We start from the raw sequence: 16,473 nt of genomic DNA on the forward strand, positions 1-16,473 counted from the left end.
TACGTTTGTTGTGTCTTACCTAGAACCATTTGCTAGACGCCATCCTGGTTGATGCCATTTATGTGCAAAGAGGCCTTTTCAGTACAAGTTAATTTTGTCTCCCTCCTTGTATTTTATGATTCTTCTGAAAGATTACGTGCTTATAATCTTTCCCTTGATGTGGTAGTCTGTGCCAGTACTCTCATTTTGTCCCTGTTTGTGAAGAAGTTAGGAATTCCATCTTGCAAATCTCCTATTTCCAGCAAGAGAAGGTGAGTCTTTGCACTCATCACAGGTTTCCTCTAATAGTTTTTTTTTTTTCTCCAAATCCAAGAAGATCACTGTCACACCTACTGAGAGCTTATATGACTCCTGATTTCCTCTGAATTCTTTCAAAACTACTTTCCTTTCTTTTCCTTTTTAAGGACCGTTCCAGCTCCATCTTGTCAAACTTCTTGCATTGACTTCTTTCTGCAGCTGATCCACTCTGCACTCGTTGCTTGGTGTCCCAAGGAATTCGTGAAGGATGTCGTAAGACAAGGAAGAATAAGTTGTGTTTGAGGAACTGAAACCCCATATGCAGTATACTTTTTCTAAGATCTAAGCGTTTCAACAGATATAAATTGCGGAATTTTTTTGTATTTTTTACTGTGAAAATTATGGTACTTCTTAAAGAGGTAGAAACAGCAATGTAGGCTTGCTTTCTGTTTGTATGCAGTGTGGTCCCTTAGAAAACAGGGGAAAGTAAATTTAACAAATTTACTTAAAGCCTGAGATGCTCTGAACAGAGATACAGAAAGGAAGAATTGAGTACTAGCATCTTTTATTGTCAGAATGCTTCCTGATGGATTGGTAGAAAAAAGGAAAGAGTTAGTACACGAAGAGAGGCCATGGAAGGGAGAATGGTACTTTAGAAAGTGAAAATTTTGGTTTACTCTTGATTCTGTTGTATGTGAAAATTAGCATATATATCACTGACACCATACTCAGCTGATGTTGTATTTTCCCTTACTACTGTTTTAAGTGTTTTTTGTTTCCTGGATTTTTCCACTCTCAATAATCTTTGAACAATCATGGCAGTTGAGAGAGGTGGCTGACGACCGGAGGGAAGCAAAAGTCACTCTTATGTTCAAGAAAGTTGGGGAGGACCCAGGGAACTACAGGCCGGTCAGCCTCACCTTGATCCCTGGGAAGGTTATGAAGCAGCTCATCCTGGGAACTGTTTCCAGCCACATGAAGAACAAGAAGGTTCACCAGGAGCAGTCCGCATGGCCTCACCAAGGGGAAGTCACACTTGACAAACTTGGTAACCTTCTACGATGAAATGACTGGCCTGGTAGATGAGGGGAGAGCAGTGGATGTTTATCAGCCTAGGCTTCAGGAAGGCCTTTGACACCGTCTGCCATAAGATCCTCATAGACAAGCTGTTGATGTATGGGCTGGATAAACAGACCATGAGGTAGGTTGAAAAATGGCTCAGAGGGTTGTGATCAGCAGCATGAAGTCTAGACAGCTGGTAACTAGTGGTGTACTCCAGGTGTCAATACTAGGTCCAGTTGTGTTTAGCATCTTCATTAATGGTTTTGACGATGGGGCTGAGTGTACCTTCAGCAAGTTTGCAGCTAACACAGAACTGAGAGGTGGCTGATGAACTGAATGATTGTGCTTCCATCCAGAGAGACCTTGACAGGCTGGAGAAATGGGCTGACAGGAACCTCATGAAGTTCAACGAGGAGAACTGCAAAATCCTGCACCTAGGAAGGAAGAACCCCAGGCACCAACATGTGCTGGGGGCTGGAAAGCAGCTTGGCAGAAAAGGACTTGGGGTCCTCGTGGACATCAAGTTGAACATGAGCCAGCAGTGCACCCTTGCAGCAGAGGAGGTGAATAGTATCTGGGGGTGTATTAGGAGGAGTGTTGCCAGCAGGTCAGGGTAGGTGATCCTTCCGCTCTTCTGGGTGATCCTTCCCCTCTACTCCACACCTAGACTACTGTGTCCAGTTCTGGGCTCATTAGTACAAGAGAGAGACAGAGCTACTGGAGGGAGCCCAGGGAAGAGCCACTAAGATGATGAAAGGACTTTCCTCTCCTGTGAGGAAGGGCTGAGGGCTGGAGCTGCTCAGCCTGTAGAAGAGAAGGCTCAGGGCAGAACTTATCAAAGTCTGTAAGTACCTGAACGGAGGGTATAAAGGAGCCTGAGGCAGGCTCTGTTCAGTGGTGCCCAGCAACAAGACCAGAAGCAATGGGCACAAGCTGAAACACAGGAGGCTCCATCTGAACATCAGGAAATGCTTTTTTACGATAAGGGTGACTGAACACCGGCACAGGTTCCCCAGAGAGGTTGTGGCATCACGCTTCTTGGAGGTATTCAAAAGCCATCTGGGCAACTAGCTGCAAGTAGCCCTGCTTGAGCAGGGAGGTTGGACCCGATGACCTGCAGAGGCCCTGTCCAACCTCAACTATTCTATGATTCTGTAAACCCTATTATTCAAAACCCTAAAAATTGAATTAGTTTGTTCTAAATCAGAAGGAGGAAGCACCTGTGGCAAGAGCAAAAGAAAGAAGGTCTTTATGAGTGAAAAACATTAGTTTCTAAGCAAAGATTCAGTGCTAGGCTGAATAGCATAAGCAGCATAGCATTTGAGTTCAGGAATGTTAGGTTAGAAAAATTTTGGAAGTATTTGGTGCTTTCTTCTTTTTATTTAAATGAACATTTTCCTTTTTTGTAAGCATCATTAGTCCTTTAGTAAACCTGACAAAGAAGAAAGGAGCCCAATGGAATTGCTCTTGGGATTTTTCATTTTGGCCCACCAACTTTTCACAATTCTTCTTTCTAACACCACATCTGGCAGTAGGGAAGTTGAAATATTTATTAAAATTTCTGAAGATCAGTTGGTCTGAATGATGCAATGAACTTCATCATTGTCATTCATTTAAAACTCTGGACTCGTAACACCTTTGCAGGAACATGACTAACACTGACAGGTGAATGGCACCGTATTTTTCTTGGTGCTGAAGTATAGCTTTTAAGATTTTAAATATATTTGCATTAGCTTCTAGTCCATGAGATGCGCAGTGACATAAAAGCAAGAACATCTGCCACAGATCTGGGAGTGAGTTGTTGGCTGAGTTTAGCAGCAAGAGAAACCTGGAGAGGATCAGTTCTTTGCTGAGTCCTATCTCAGTGCCGTCAAAGGGATTTTAAATGGAAGAGTTGTGTACTACACCTTTGTAACAGAACTACTGAAGGTTAAACCAAATATCTTGATTTTCCGGCGCTCTGTTCAAAATACATTGGTGAGCAATTTGATTTTGGTTTAAAGAAAAAAAAACCACTGTGACTTAGAACTGTGTGTAAACCTCGAATGCAAGATGTCAGGTTTGAGGAATTACAGTTTTTAATCCAAAGAAACTTGAAGACAAAAGCTGTCTCAAAATAATGTACAAGTGAAAGAAATATAAAGAGCAAAGACTTGCTTTTAGTAAGAGTACATGGTTTTTAATGGTGGTAATAAAACCTAGTCAGTTCAAGAGATTAAAGTTATATCATGAATTCAATTACTATTTTTCTTACATCATTGCATGCAAAATGGACAGATTTCCAAAGTTAACATGGAATTAACAGTATTGACTACAATTTTGCATTTGTCAGCCTGCACTTCATAAAATCATCCGAGTTTTGAAATCAGGTGCATATTTTTAAATCTTGTCATGACTACTCCAGTTCTAGACCTGCTCTAGCTAGTCAGGTGCGAGTACAGAGACATCTGGGGGCATATTCCTGCAAAAAGTATCTCCAGCCTCCCTGTTACATCTGTTTTTTAGTTTGATGATTTATAGAGCTGTAGCTTTTAACTTCTGTTGTGTACTACAGGAAGCTCTAACTTTTCTCATTCTTAAAAAATGCGTATCTGCTCATGCATGTGAACACACAGAGTTCACAGAGCTGCGGTTAGATGTGGGTATGAGTTAGTGGAAGGGAAAAATAGCAGATCTGGTGGTGGAAATACCAGTTAGTAGGAAGCATCTGCAGTCTGCATCGTGACTGAAAAGGTGGAAGGGACTAACATTAAATATTTAAAATATTTATTGGGTAACTCCCTCACTGGATGTTTCTATCCCTCTTGTTGCTATAGAAGAGGATTAGCCACCTTGCTTAAACTGGGCACCCAGCATTTAGATGACAGGCTCTTGGTGGGATGAGGTGGCCTGCCTTGCCCAGGGAACTGTGGTCACGACAGCGAGAAAGTAAATGTTCTGCCTGTACATGCAAAGGATTTCAGAAGTGTTGGGGGGATTCAAGCCAGAAAGCCTTGACTCTGCCACTGGCAAATCAGTTACAAGACAAAAATAAAAATAATTGAATGCAATACCTATATTTTGTTTCGCCATTCTGTAAATGTGCCCATAAAGTAATGAGTAGAAGAGAACAAGCTGATGAAATTTAGCCTTTGAAATCACTGTAACACGGAGAATTCTACAAAAGCTAAGCAATGACAGGGTTGAAAGTTAGGTGTTCTCCCATGGCCAGACCTGGCTCTTTGGCTGAGAACCACCAAAGCAAAGTAGACAATTTGGAGGATGGAGAAAGGTATCTCAGGGTTCCGCCTCAGATCCAGTTCTGTTCCGAGAGGCGCTGGCAAAGCATCTCACTGCCAGTGCAGTCTTATTTCAGTTCCCTGGACTGTGCTACGCACACGCCGGTAGCTTGAAGAGCATAGCTAGCTGATAACCTGAATGCTGGAATGTTTAGGTTAAGAAAGTGATTTTACCTTTCTTCACACAAACCTTTTTAAATGTGTGTCAGCCAAAAGTGGATGAAGCCTGAACTGTTTAGAAAAATCTGGCCTTTGGACATTGAGCCTCCCAGCAGCGCAGCCATGCATGTTCACACTTACATGGCTGTTAACTCCACCTCATATCCTGAGGCAGGAGTTTGAGAAACAGAGGAAAATACATATATTTTCCAAGCAGATTCATAAGCCTTCACATTAAGGCTGTCAAGTGGATTTTCAGGGTAGCAAATAAAAATCCATGTGTTTCAGAAATGTTTTCGTTTCAGAAACTTACTGGTTATTACTTGATACTACCTTTCCATTGTTTTTTTCTTTTCACCCTGTTTTTATAGAATTAACTCTGTTTTCATTACATTCCTGGCTGTTGCCTCACTTTTTTCTCAAATGTTCATTTTATGGCATAATAAATAATACAAACTATGCATGCTTCTTGGATTTATGCAGTATGTTTGAAAAGAACTGTTGCCTCTATTTAAATGTAGATAGTACATTCACTTATTGATGTTCCGATCAATAAAGACCTAATATTGCAAAACATGCGACACAATAATTGAAGAATTTGTTTTCTTTCTGACGGCCTGTTCAGTAGCCTGTTGCATCACTGGATGCCTCTGGGGAGCTGGTTTTAGGTGTCAGCATTTTAAAAAGCACATTCTGAAGATTAACAAAAGGTGGTATGAAAAAGTGAAATTGGCATTTCTAGAGGCATGCACAACATTTTGTTTTAGATGATTTTGCCAATACTAGCAGTGCTGCTCAAGAGTTTTTCTTGGATCTCTCTGAGACTATCAATTTTATCCTTCAATATTGGTCTAGAGGGTAGAATAAGCTCGAGATTTAGATTGAAACCTCAAATATGTATGCAAATGTTCACACCTTTTGATAGTATTGCAGTATTCTTTCATGAACTGAGAAACATTCCTTGATATCTAAATGTTGTTGTAAATATTTAATTGGTCATGTTTCATCATGGACACACAAAAAAAGGGATTTCAAAACTTTTCATAAAATATTTTCAAAATGCAATAGTTAAAATTACTATATCCACTGTCTAAGGTCCTGATAGATACTGGTTTCTTTGTTACTGGCAGTTTCAACTGAAAGTGAAATAATTTTGGACAGTAATATTTACCTTGTAGGTCTGAGCCCCTGCAGTCCCAGAACTGAATATTTGCCTTTTTGAGTGACAGAGATTGTAGTTTGATGTGGCTGTTCACATCTTTACATTTCTATGGGTTTTAGTGTCTACCACAGAGTTTGATGTTGTCTGAACATCGTAGTAGAAAAATGCTTCTGACAGTAGCTTTAAACTTTGGAAGGATCTGCATTTATATACATCAGCAGCTTTATTCTGCAGTAGGTAAATATGTAAATGCAGAAGTTAACTAGCAGTGATTACTGTCTGTGCCGTACCACTCTTCCTCAATTGTATTTCTTCCTCTTCTGAATGGAGTATTTATTTTGTGATGAGCTTAGGTGGGGTACATTTGCAGTCTTCTGCATGTCTGTGCTTGATGCATTGGTTTTGCCATTATGCTGCAGATCGAAATTTAGAAGCAGAGCCAGAGGCTGATGTTCCACTACTGGCTATCTGTGGAAGAAAGTCTTTGTTACCTCTCCCCAACACTACCACAGCTCAATGTTGCCTCAGAAAAACTCTGGGAACTACTATTTGAATTCCATGATTATCTTCCAGGGGTCTTGTTACGTTATCAGTGTCATTCATTCTTAAAGAGTTTATAGTTGATTGTTCCTCCATAGCTGTGCCATAGTGGCATTCCAGTGTCTTTTACTAAGATGCTAGACCTCAGGGATTTAAATACCTTTACAAAAATGGTGTTTAAGTGCATATAAAATTTTTACTTAGACTTTCTGATGTGAATTCCTGCTTGTTGTTCTGCCTTCCTTACAGTGCGTTGTCGGAGAGAAACATTGCTCTTCCAAGTCTTGGGACTTTTATATCTGAAAATCTAATGTTCATAATTGTCTTAACAAGCATCAGATCCAGAAAACACATCCTGTTAGAAAGAAAAAGAAGTATGTTTATATATGGTTTGCTAGGATATCAGTTTCATTCCTTATAAGCAAGAAAGTGTGTGTATTAGAGTGGACCCCAGTATAAAATTCTTCTGCAGACAGGTTCAAACTCTTGGGGTTTTGACATAAATGCATGTTTCAAAAGATGGAAAGGAACATGTGAGAACTAAGAACAAACCTTGCAGAACAAATCTGCAGCCTTCATCCCTTCCATTGGTTTGCTTGCTTTTTCATTCGTACATATTGAGCACTTTTTCCACTTCTACATAATGCAACTGTCCCTAACTCATGCCAATAAAATATTTTACATTGGACGGTTACTGCATAGATACAGCATGTGAAATGAAGTTTCTTAAAGAAACGTTAGTCCAATTACTTTTTCCTCACGCAGGCTTTACATGATGAAAACTACAATATGTACAATAGTATGTTAGACAGGATAATTAAATAAGAATATGAAATGAAAAATACGTACAAAATAACCGGAAGACATTAACAAAGACATTTGCCTGTATTTTAATTGTACAACCTAAAGGTGGTGTTAACACATGATTATGTATTTAATTTTCTAGTTTGATTAAAAACAATTGCATGTGTTTGTTCATAGTTTAAGTGGTTCCAGTTGGCTCTTGAAGTCTTTCACTTCAGTGAAGTAAATGGGATGTGGTAGACTTGAGTTCCAATCTTCATTGCTCATTTCACTTTGACCGATGAGAATTCTGCAAGCCCAGGTTAACAAGGCTCATAGATATTAGTTTACAGAGTAGGGCTATGTAATTTTTAAAATTATCCTGTTAGAATTGATAGCTTGTTGGTATTACACAGTGTTACCATTATTGAAACAGTCTCTAGAATTGTAAGTCTTAATTTATTAGCCTTCCTTCAAAATATTTCAGAAATGAATTGGTGAATGCTGTTCAGAAAGGATTTTAGATATCATTCAGCTTTGCTAAAACTGAAGCAGATTCCAGCTTCCAAGTCTTTTTTTTCAGTTGCTCGTAACTTTTCTTTTTAGTGATCCCAGAAGCCAAGGAGGGATGCGGAGGAGATATGATCTTGCCAAATTTCTTTTGGCTGTTTTAAGTGTAATTTTGTTCAAAACGTGTTTGGAATTGCATTACAAATTAAAAAAAAAAAAAAAAAGAAAAAGCGTAGTATCTACACTAATACAATTCAAGAAATGTTGAAATTACTTTCTTACTGTGTAGCAATCATTCCCAGCAGCTGGTGAAAAAAATAACCTGAAGAGTTTCTTTCCTCTCTGTTCTTTCTATTCACAGTTAAACTGGTTGAAATCTTTTGCTAACTCAGCTGACATACCGGCATTTTCAAAGACATTGTGGGAATGTCATCCACTGGCAGAACGGTGTGAATAGCTTCAAACGCTGACCTGTTGTGTGTGCAGGGGAATGTGGCACTCGTGAAGCATCACTACCTTAGGGAGGCAGCTTGGCAGTAGTTATAATGGCCAATGATGCTACAAAATTTACAAAGGCAAGCAAAGAATATTATACATGATAGAAACAGGAGGGTTATTTAGATAGGCATAATATACTGTAGTTACTGAAGTATAAATGACTGTGAAAGAAAGGGCCAGATTTTTCTCAAGCTGTGTCTGCTATATACCATACGTTGTATTTAAAGGAGACAGAATCGTGGTAAACAACTGTAGGCAGCTCACTGCAGAAGGTGGGGTTGTATGGGAGAGGAGGAGCCAGTGACATGACCAGATAGTCTTTCTGACTTGGAGAATGGGGGATGTGGCAGGAAGGAAGGAAGGAAGCTGCCCCACACCATTGGACTGACTTGCTGCTATTTTGGTCACTTGGGAATATTGGCAGTTGGCAGAAGCTGAAAGCAGCCCTAACCCCTGCAGGCTAACACTACTTTAGTAGTCTTTGTCCTTATCTGGAGTACCTTTGCCTTTCAAAGTAGTTAGTAATCAACGCCCAGAAGTAAACACGTGGTTTTTTCGAAAACCATCCTAGCTGAAAGGTGATACATTCCCAAAGACAACGCTTCTGGTCTCAGCATGGGTTGTAAATTCACTCCTGTCTCAGAGGAACGGGACCATAATTTCCTGGCTTGCCAAGTCCGTTCCCTGATTATTCCCAGCAAGTGTTGTGTAATTCTGTTCTGCAACTGAACAAGTTTTATCTAAAGCAAGGTTCGAAAAAAGTGACCCTCACAACTCAGCTGAAAGGCTGAAAACCATCTAGCTCCAGCATATATTTAGGGCAGTTTACAAAACCAGAGTTTGTTGTTATTTAGTATAAGTCACTCTGTGACGCTCCTTCACAAAGGAAATCTGGTGAGATCTTACCCTGGAGTCACAACAGTAGTTTCCCTCTTTCTGGTTTCATTTGGTCTCCCAGGGAGAAGTAATAGTTTCCCATGTGACAGTGGGAGAGGGAGATGTTCACCTTAAGGACATGCATTGAAAATAAATCTGAAACACATTTCCTTGCACATTACCCAGCTCTCTATAATTGAAATTACCCTTTGGATTGTAGAGTGATTGCAGAAAGTCTGTGAGCAAGTCTTGGGCTACTAGGGCCATCAAATGGCTTATACAGTTCTTGAGATTCATTTCAGTAGAAGGTGCAGGAAATATAGATTTAATTCCTTTATTCAAACTCAGTAGATGGTTTGGGACAATTAATTTCCAATTGTTTCCCAGTAGAGCAGATTTACTTGTATATTAATGAGGCACAGGTGTTAGGCCCCTGGTGCCTGCATGCCTGGGAGGCATATTTAGGTTGTTTATCTAGTCAGCCATAGGTACTGCAAGGTACTCAAGCTTGCCTTTAACAGTTTATACAGTGAGGCTTTTTAATTTTTTGATGTTTTTTTAAATTTGCTAGCACCTGTTAAAATTTTAAAACTGATCATGTAGAAAGAAGTAGGAGTGATTTCAATAGTAAATAGCACTAAATGTTAAAGAAAGTCATCTTCTATTACGCTTAACTGCCCAGCTTGACATTAAGAAGAAAAGAAGGTTCATTTAAGCAAATATGTCATGTGAGGAGCTAATACAGTCAACAGCATACTTTTCTGTTGCATATTTTTGGAAAAGGTACTTCTTTGTCTACAGCTGAAACATGAATGTGCTTATATTAATATTCATTTTTCTTGTTTATTCACTGAACTGCAGTACCAACATTTTAGAGGAAATGGAATAGCCTCCATAGACATTATGAATTTCAGTAGCTGGCATAATTATAGCGATCTACATATTCATTAAATCCAAAGAAGAAATGTGTCCAAAAAGACAGCCATGCATTTAGAAATGGTACACAACTAAATATATACATTAAAAAAAAGTTCCTTTCCTCTGCTTATCCAAAATTGTGTGGTGTCATATAGTCCTTAAATCAGCTAAGGCTTTTTTTGTTTGTTTAAATGTTCATTCCTTTTGCTTTTGCACGCAGTAAAGAATGGGAAGAACTATTTGTAAACAACAATTACTTGGCAACTATACGGCTGAAGGGGATTAATGGGCAGCTGAGAAGCAGCAGGTTCCGTAGTGTTTGCTGGAAGGTAAGAAGAGAAAATATTTATTTACAGTTTGTGGTTGCAGTATATCAACACATTACCTGATGCGCTGGAAGATTATTGATGCAAAGAATCATGAATTTTCCGAGAGACTTCATCCCAATGTTTTCCTACTCATTTTTATAATTCATAGGACATTTGCTAATCGCATTGAGTTGCCTTGAAGCTGAATTGTGGGTGATAGCAAAAGATTGCTAGGAAAGAATATCTTTGTGCTGGGTGGTGCATTTAGAATTGAGTGTCACACAGCCATCTCTCTTCTGAGTCTCTGTGCAGTGAAGTCATGCACTGGAAATAAAAAGGAATTTTGTCTCACAATTTATGTTTTGTGGAACTTGGGACTCCTTTGAAATCAGTCTGATGCTTCTGCTAGCAGCTTTTCCCAGTGAAATGAGAAAACGAAGACCAATCCCTCTTGTAATGACTGGACAGAGAGGGAAGACACGTCTTCCAATCTTAAAACACAACAGGTCCTCAGAGGTCTGTTACTGTGTTTTTTAAAGTTGCAGGAGAAGGAAGAGAGAAAGAAAGCAAAAGCAATACTGAGATGCTGTATAAAGTCCAAAACAATTTTGTTGCACTGGCATCAGGTCTTCTGTTCTGCGCTGTGATGCTAGAGAACACTTTTCCGAGTAGAGTTGCTGTATGTTAACCCTGATAATTTAAATTACCTCACTTGGAATTTCTCAGACTTCACTTTGGCACCTATAAGACCTATAAAAAGCAAATGAAAATACTCTCTGTATACGAATGAAACAAATTTCAAAACTGAAATTTAAGATGTGTGTATCATTGAGCAAATTTTAAAATAATGAAAATACTCTCTTCAGGAGGCCAGATGAATACATGGCACAAGCATTGTTTTACCAGTCTGCTGCTTCTTGAACCTCTAAATTAGGAAGCCGTAACAAAACCTTGAACTAATAAAAGCATCAAGTCCCTCACTATCCACTAATTAAATCAAAGAGTGGTTTTATTTTAGAAATTAGGCTGCTTTTATTTGCATGTCCCGACACGGTTTAGGGCTCTGGTTTAGACTGCCTTTTTTAAAAACATTGTTTATGTTTTTGTTAAATTCTGAAATATTTAAGTGTTTTTAGTAATTTGGGAATGTATTTTGTTAGTCAATATTTACTGTTAACACTTGATATTGTGTAAATAGAAACATTTAAAAAGCCATAAAATACTGTTTTCTTCCTTAGTTTATATGCACTTAAATAGTATTTTCCAATAGGTGTTTCTTTCTAACCCTTTTTGAACAGAAATGTGAATGAACTGAGATGCAGGAATTCTCAAGGACTTTTTCCAAAATTGACTTATAATTGTCTTGCAGAATTCTAGAACATGTTTCTTTGCTATAGATTAAGATTTTCCCTTTCCATATTTCTTAGGTAGAGTATATCTCTGAGTGCTTAGTTTCTGCTCTGCATTCGTGTTTGGTTTTAAGCATGTTGCATTAACTCATCGGTGTTATGTAAATATCTTCAAGTTTTGTATATTTATTTTCATCTCTGCATTTTGATTCTGGCTTGGAAGTCTCAATCAACTTTACTGAATTTGTGACAGTTTACAGAGTCAGAGTTTGTGGCTTCAGTTGTTTTTAATGCTTTATTTCATACCATAGAACTGCTGTTGTTTCTAGCTTCTTATTTATTGACTGGAAAGTACTAAAGCCAGGAGTACATTACATATGTGCAGAGTACTTGCTCCTCCTTTCTGAGATGGTTTATGCTGTCTGGTAGGATTTATATGAAAAGCTGTGTTAAACTGATGAAACTTAATGGATTTATTTTGTTTTGTTGATAGTTATTTCTAGAAGTTCTACCCCAAGACAGAAGTCAATGGATTAAAACCACTTCAGACTTAAGAACTTCTTACAATAAGATCAAAGAAATTGTAAGTTGGTACAAAACAGGTTTTCTACTCTCATGCATTGATGTATGTATTAATACTTACAGTATAACAGAGGAGGATTTGATTTTTTTCTGTTTTCATCCAGCACATTACAAACCCTCGGAAAGCAGGACAGCAAGATCTGATAATCAACAACCCACTGTCTCAGGACGAGGGGGTAAGTTGAGCCTTGGTTCTATCAGCATAATGTCCTACTAAAATTATCATCATCATCATACTCGCACAAGTGAGTTCTTGCTGAAGAAGGAGAAATGGCAGGTGCAAAAATCTCCCTCCTAAATTTCCAAACTAATTTGTGTTAACAATCGTTCACAGGCTCTGCTGAACAACCGCACATTTCTAGGTTAATATTCTGATTTTTCAGGGCTTATCACAGGGAAGGCTGTGATGAACAAAATGTCAGTGCTGGACTGTAAGTCCAGTTTCACAGCATATCCTTTCTTTGATTGATATGCTTTTTTATTGCTGTGTTTTTTCATTTCATATGCAAAATGGCTCTAATTGAAGGAGTGTTTAAATAGTCAATATGAAGGGAATGCTGCTGACAGAAAATACTGAAGAAACCTCCTCTGGAAGACTGTTCAGCCTTGAAAGATTTTTCTCTAGCAAAACCAGAATTGTTGCCTGTCTGAGTTGTATACGTGCTGAGTTAATGTCTAGAGCACCAGGCTGCAAGATACGCATTTCTTCCAAGGTTTTTAGTTCTTTTTCTTTATACAGTTAAAGAAACAAAAGTTTATTTTCTAATCAGAAAGCAGCCAGCTGCAAAATGAGAGATCTAGTTTTTAAAGAAATACTCAAAATGTGGTAAAATTATTTTCCCTGATTTTTGTTAAGTGCAAAGCATCCAGTTCTCCTTGAAATTAATAGGATCTCCTAGCAGCTTGGTATTTTCAAAGTCATTACACTTTGAGGAGGGCTTACATGTAGATTTGGGAGCTTAATTTTAGGCAGCACTTTTCTTTATGCTGTTTTTCTACTGCATTTTGTTATACCTGAAAAGATTCTAAGCATATATCTTTAAGCCTTTCTGTCAATTGTGTTACCATTTTTGAAAATTCTTGTTCATCAAATTTTCAGAGTAACTTAAAATCATGCAAATGATTTGTGTGTCTGCATTTCAGAGATTTACACCTGGAAAGACTGTCACAGATATCTTCAGTGGTCCTACTTGTATTTTCTTTTTATTCATAAAAGGAAGCCCATGTTTTGTTTGTATTTAGTGTGGTACTCTGCTCCATATTTAATGTCGAAGGAGAGAGGGATTTGCTGGTTGAGACATGGAAGTAGTGATCATAGGCACATTGGTGGCTCTGCAGACAGTATGACTGTGCATGCCATCAAACCATTCTTGCATCCAACTGGAAGAAAGTTGTGTTAAATGTAAAACATTTAAAGAGTTTCTGCTGTAGTTTGTGATTTTACACAGTGGCACAAGCTCCTTTTCGCCTATGATGTCTTCAGAAGACAGAAGACAAAGGTTAACATGTCACAGTATGTGGCAGGGGATTAATCTATAAAACAAAGCCACAGGCCAAATCAGGCATAGGAATAAAGATGCCTGTGAGCCTCTGCAGTGACTTAATGTTTTACCCTTTCAGCGTCCTGGGTTTTGCTTCCTTTTCACAGTGTGGATTCTGTTTCCTTCCTCCTTTGCTCTGAGGGACCCAGGGTGGGAGCAGAGGCAGGGGAGTTTCAAAGTGTGACCTAGCTGCATGAGAAGAACTGCGAGTTAAAAAGATAGCAGTTTTACATAAGACATTGTCAAGGTTATAAATACTTTTAAAGTTTTGGGGTTATTTTCATAGTTTGTAACACAAATATAAGAGCTAATTAGCATTGTCTTTTTTTTGTTATCTTACCTTCCTTCTGCTAGATAACATTAATATGCTTTTTCTTTTCTTTCCGTGGAGTGCAAGCCACGATGGCAATGAGTTGTTTACAGGGGAGAAAGAAATTCTGGAAGTATTGTAGCCACTCTCTTTGTACGGTGTTTCATTCACTGGTGCTGCTGCTGTCTGAAAACTAACCTGCATGAAAAGACTGCTATAGATTTTGTTCCTTCTGTATTTTGATCAATATGAACAAGCTACCATCCCTTTGCAATAAAGAATAGGCTTTACAATACTTTTTCTGGAACATACAAACAACATTTGCTGACTGCTTTCAGGTTAGCTTTCTCAAAATACTGGTAAACAAGGCATGGAAACCAAAGAAAGAGAAAGGAAATGGTCATAGGCACAGATGTAGAAGAAGCTAAACCTGCTTCAAACACTTTTATTTAATTTTCTTTTAATGTTGACAGTGAGCTTGAAATACCCTGGTTTTGCCTATTGGAACTTCTTTAGAATGGCTGGTCTTGATCTGCACTAGGTATATGTACCGTTAGAATAATGTCATTTTCATAATAGGTATTTGATCATCATATATTCCTTATTCGATTTTGCCTCCACTAAGACAAACTAGCTTACTTCCAAGAAATTTCTTATTATGGAAGTTATAGCAACTTCCAGTTAGGGTGCGTACATTCGTAGGAGAAATACAGTACAGTATGGTGATACAGACCTTTTCCCGTGAGTGAACTACTGAATTTTTCAGTTGAGCTGCTGGTTCTGGTAAGTTCAAATTTACTCTGCCTTTCAAAATATTCTTCATAGACCACTTACAAGTAACTGACAGACCTGCAGCCATCCAGTGAGTGAACGGAGTGAGCCAAGGACAACAATCCATGAACTTGAGTGTTTTCATCTCAGATCTAAACTGACAGTCTCAGATACGGTGGGCTGGTCACCAACTTTCTTTTTCACCCATAAAATATTGATATACCTAGCTACCAGGAATGCTGAGGATTAATTAGTTAATATTTGTACAGTACTTTGCTGATGTAGTATATAAGCCTGAAGTAGAAGTCCCTGTTTCATACAATTATTTTTCCTTATTTCAGAGTCTTTGGAATAAATTTTTCCAGGATAAAGAGCTTCGAACAATGATTGAGCAGGATGTGACAAGAACGTATGTAGATCTTTAAAGAAAATTCTATATATAGATTTGGATTCTGCGTTTTTATGTGGTATACGTTATATTGTGTTTTCTTGACTTCAGTTAGTGTAAATGTCAGGATTGTTGAAAATGAGTGTGTAGAAACATACATTGAATGTATAAAAATACAGCTTTCTTGGAGTGAAAAACAAGAAAATCGAGTTAAACTTTAAACCCTGGAGATTTATTGGTATCATTGAAGGAAAGCTCTTTGAAATTAAGATATTGGGACAGGTATTACTGTGTGAAATTTAAAGCAGAGTTTTCCATATGAAGCAAAGAGAAGGTAAGAGAAACTGAAAGGTCTTTTAACTAAATTATGATCATAATAAAAGATTGAACAGATTACTTTCTTTAATTCTTAACACTTATTCAATCAATAATAAAAAAGCAGTTTGTAATTAATAAGGGAAATGTCACTCATCTAGAGAAGTTAAGCATTTCTATTTTTATTTATCACTTTTCTAGCATTATTTGTCACATATGGCTTCAAATTTGTCCTAATACTACTGTGATTATGTTTTCATCTTCTTGGTCCTTAGGTCATTCCTGTTTAGGAACTTGTTTGTGTTAGAACTCTCAGTTACTGAAAGCATTTCTTTTCAGAGTGGAAGCATTGACTGATGTGTAAATCTAATTAAATACAGTTACTAGTTTACTACCATGTGAAATTTTACTATATTGCAAAAATTTTTCCGTACAACTTGAAAAAAGTGGTGATAGTCATAGATTTTACAAATCCCAAGCTCACACATTTTCATTTACAGAAGCAAAGTCATGCAGAAGAAATCATTGCTCTCTGGTTTTGGAATATTTTATATGTCCGTCCCTAGACCCATTCTTGAGTGCATTTTGCCGTGAGATGTATAATTAAAATCAGAGTATGCTTTCATGTGCATTCTCACAGATGGTATTTTTTGTTTGTTAAAGGAAACAGTTCAGGATGTTCTAAGATTAAAATATATATGTATCTAAACTATAACTGAAGAATGAAAAGTTGTGTGGAGGTTATGTTGGATGTAAGGCTGTTATTTAAAAATACGTATACATACACAAAGTCCAGGCTCTCACTCTATCAAATGGCAAAGTGAGTAATATTCACTAATATCAGTGACTGAAGACATTTCCATTTATGTATTTGTTCAAAATAATG

At 37.8% G+C, this 16,473-nt stretch overlaps 1 protein-coding gene across 6 annotated transcripts in view; it reads left to right on the top strand.

Moving 5' to 3' along the window:
• Positions 1–16,473, top strand: part of TBC1D5 (TBC1 domain family member 5) — a 326,766-nt gene that overhangs the window by 166,544 nt on the left and 143,749 nt on the right. For all 6 annotated transcript variants that reach the window (XM_075419055.1, XM_075419057.1, XM_075419054.1 and 3 more), the window contains 4 exons: positions 10,244–10,352; positions 12,174–12,263; positions 12,367–12,438; positions 15,226–15,293. In XM_075419055.1, coding sequence (XP_075275170.1) covers positions 10,244–10,352; positions 12,174–12,263; positions 12,367–12,438; positions 15,226–15,293 — 339 coding nt within the window. The remainder of the gene's footprint in view (positions 1–10,243; positions 10,353–12,173; positions 12,264–12,366; positions 12,439–15,225; positions 15,294–16,473) is intronic.

The sequence above is a fragment of the Opisthocomus hoazin genome, chromosome 4, assembly GCF_030867145.1.
Source record: "Opisthocomus hoazin isolate bOpiHoa1 chromosome 4, bOpiHoa1.hap1, whole genome shotgun sequence".
Classification (NCBI taxonomy): domain Eukaryota; kingdom Metazoa; phylum Chordata; class Aves; order Opisthocomiformes; family Opisthocomidae; genus Opisthocomus; species Opisthocomus hoazin.